The 2602-nt window shown below is 61.3% G+C and overlaps 1 protein-coding gene across 1 annotated transcript in view; it reads left to right on the top strand.

Moving 5' to 3' along the window:
• The first annotated feature begins 203 nt into the window (after positions 1–203).
• LOC104392053 (protocadherin Fat 4-like) overlaps positions 204–2602 on the top strand; it is a 49638-nt gene continuing 47239 nt past the window's right edge. The window contains exon 1 of the mRNA XM_010001409.1: positions 204–1688. Within this exon, the coding sequence (XP_009999711.1) occupies positions 204–1688 (1485 nt within the window). The remainder of the gene's footprint in view (positions 1689–2602) is intronic.

Below are 2602 nucleotides of genomic sequence, written 5' to 3'. Positions count from 1 at the left end.
CCCCCCCCCCTCCTTTCCACCTCCGCGCTGGGACTGTGATTCAGTTCCCCTCCCCCAGCCCACCCCCTCTGCTCAGAGGCTGACAGCCAGAGCTGCTGCCTGCCGGAGCCTCGGAGCTGTTTTCCAAGCCGTGGAAGAGAGATCCAGGGATTTTTTAGCAGCTCCCCAGTACCTGCTGCGTCCCGGGCCGGACGCGCACGGACATGGAGAGTGTCAGCCTCCAGCGACCCGCCTGGAAATGGCAAGTACTGAGTTTGTTTTCGCTCTGGGGCTGGGTCTCCGGGCAGATCCGCTACTCGGTAGTTGAGGAATCAGAGGTGGGAACCGTGGTGGGGAATGTGGCCCGGGACCTGGGCTTGAAGGTGGAGGAGTTGCCGGGTCGTAGGCTGCGCCTGGGCTCAGAGGAGAGCCTGAGCCACTTCGCTGTGCGCCTGGACAGCGGTGAGCTGGTGGTGAGCCAGCAGCTGGACCGGGAGCGTCTGTGTGGAGCAGCTGCCAGCTGCGTGCTGTCGGTGCAGGTAGTGACAGAGAACCCCCTGCAGCTCTTCCGCCTGGAAGTGGAGATCCTGGACTTGAATGACAACTCCCCGAGCTTCCCCACTGCTCACCGCTCCCTGCGGGTTGCCGAGTCTGCCACGGTGGCCACGCGCTTCCCCCTGGAGAGCGCGCAGGACCCTGACGTGGGCACCAATGCTGTGGGCTTCTACCGGCTGAGCCCCAACTCCCACTTCTCCCTGGACGTCAAGCAGCAGCAGGATGGCAAACTCTTCCCGGAGCTGGTGCTGGAGCGTGCCCTGGACAGGGAAGAGCAGCCAGAACTGCAGCTGGTGCTGACGGCCATGGACGGGGGAAGCCCACCCCGCTCGGGCACAGCGCAGATAACGGTCTTGGTGCTGGATGTCAATGACAATGCACCCACCTTCGACCGCTCCACATACAAGGTGCAAGTCCTGGAAAACACACCTGTGGGGGCGCTGCTCCTCCAGCTCAACGCATCTGACCCCGATGAGGGCCCCAATGGGGAGACACAGTACTCCTTCGGGGTTCACACCTCCGACTCAGTCCGAAGGCTCTTTACCCTGGATCCCCACAGTGGTGAGGTCCGGGTGAAGGGGGCCCTGGACTTTGAGGAATCAGCTTCCTATGAGATCTACGTGCGAGTCCATGATGGAGGGGTCCCAGAGATGGAGGGCCACTGTGTGCTACAGGTGGAAGTGGTGGATGTCAATGACAACCCCCCGGAGGTGCTGCTCACCTCTCTACTGAACCCAGTGCCAGAAGACACTCCACCAGCGACTGTCATCGGGCTCTTCAATGTACGGGACCGAGATGCAGGGGCCAATGGGGATGTGAGCTTGGAGATCTCCCCCAATGTGCCTTTCACCATCAAGTCCCTTCAGAACCACTTCTCCCTGGTTACCCGGGAGAGCCTGGACCGAGAATCCACCTCACAGTATGTAGTGGAGCTGGTTGCCCAGGATGGTGGGTCTCCTGCCCTCACCACAACACTCACACTGCTCCTCAACATATCTGATGTGAATGACAACCCTCCACACTTCTTGCAGCCCTCCTATGATGCCTTCCTCCCAGAGAACAACCCACCTGGCTCACTGCTGTGCACTGTCTCTGCCTCAGACCCTGATGATGGGGATAACTCCCGTCTCGTTTACTCCATAGAGAGCAGCCAAGTTCAGGGTGTCCCTACCTCTTCCTTTGTCCACATCAACCCTGACAATGGCAACCTCTACGCTCAGCGCACCTTTGACTTTGAGCTGCTGCAAGTTCTGCCAGTCTCTGTGGCTGTGCGAGACTCAGGGTCCCCCCCACTCCATGCCAATGTTACTGTCTACATCTTCGTGCTGGACCAGAATGACCACCCTCCCACCATCCTGCACCCTGCCAGCGACAGCGATGACCCAGCACCTCAGAGGGTCCCACTGTCAGTCCCACCAGGCTACCTGGTCACCAAGGTGACAGCAGTGGATGCGGATGCTGGGCACAATGCCTGGCTCTCGTACCGGCTGCTGCCACAGTCCACTGACCCCTCCTTGTTCCACGTGTCACTGTACACTGGGGAGGTGCGGACGGCACGTGCCCTCCGGGACACTGATGTGGCAGCACAGCAGCTTGTCATCCAGGTGACAGACGATGGTGACCCACCACTCTCCACTACTGTCACCATTGCTGTGGCCCTGGAGGAGACAGCCCTGGAAGAAAGCTACAAGCCTCGGGACTTCCTGGCTGGTGCCAAGGAGAAGCCAGACCTGACCCTCTACCTGATCATCGCGCTGGCAGCTGTTAGCACTGTGGCACTGGCCACCGTCACCGTCCTGGCTGCCCGGTGCCTCCGTCGAAGAGGCCGTGCCGCTGCATCCCCCTACTGCTGCTGCTGGCTCAGCGAGTCGCCCTCCCGGGATTTCTTCAAGCACTCCAGCCCCAAGCTCCAGCTCAGCTCCGACGGCACCCTGAAGTACATGGAGGTCACCTTGCGCCCCACCGACTCCCAGTCCCAGTGCTACAGCACCTGCTTCTCCCCCGACTCTGAACGCACCGACTTCACCTTCCTGCGGCCCTGCCCACCCCCTGCCACCCTCACGCGGGC

The sequence above is a fragment of the Chaetura pelagica genome, unplaced genomic scaffold, assembly GCF_000747805.2.
Source record: "Chaetura pelagica isolate M959 unplaced genomic scaffold, ChaPel_1.0 scaffold217, whole genome shotgun sequence".
Taxonomy (NCBI): Eukaryota; Metazoa; Chordata; class Aves; order Apodiformes; family Apodidae; genus Chaetura; species Chaetura pelagica.
This window is presented reverse-complemented; position numbering and strand designations above follow the sequence as displayed.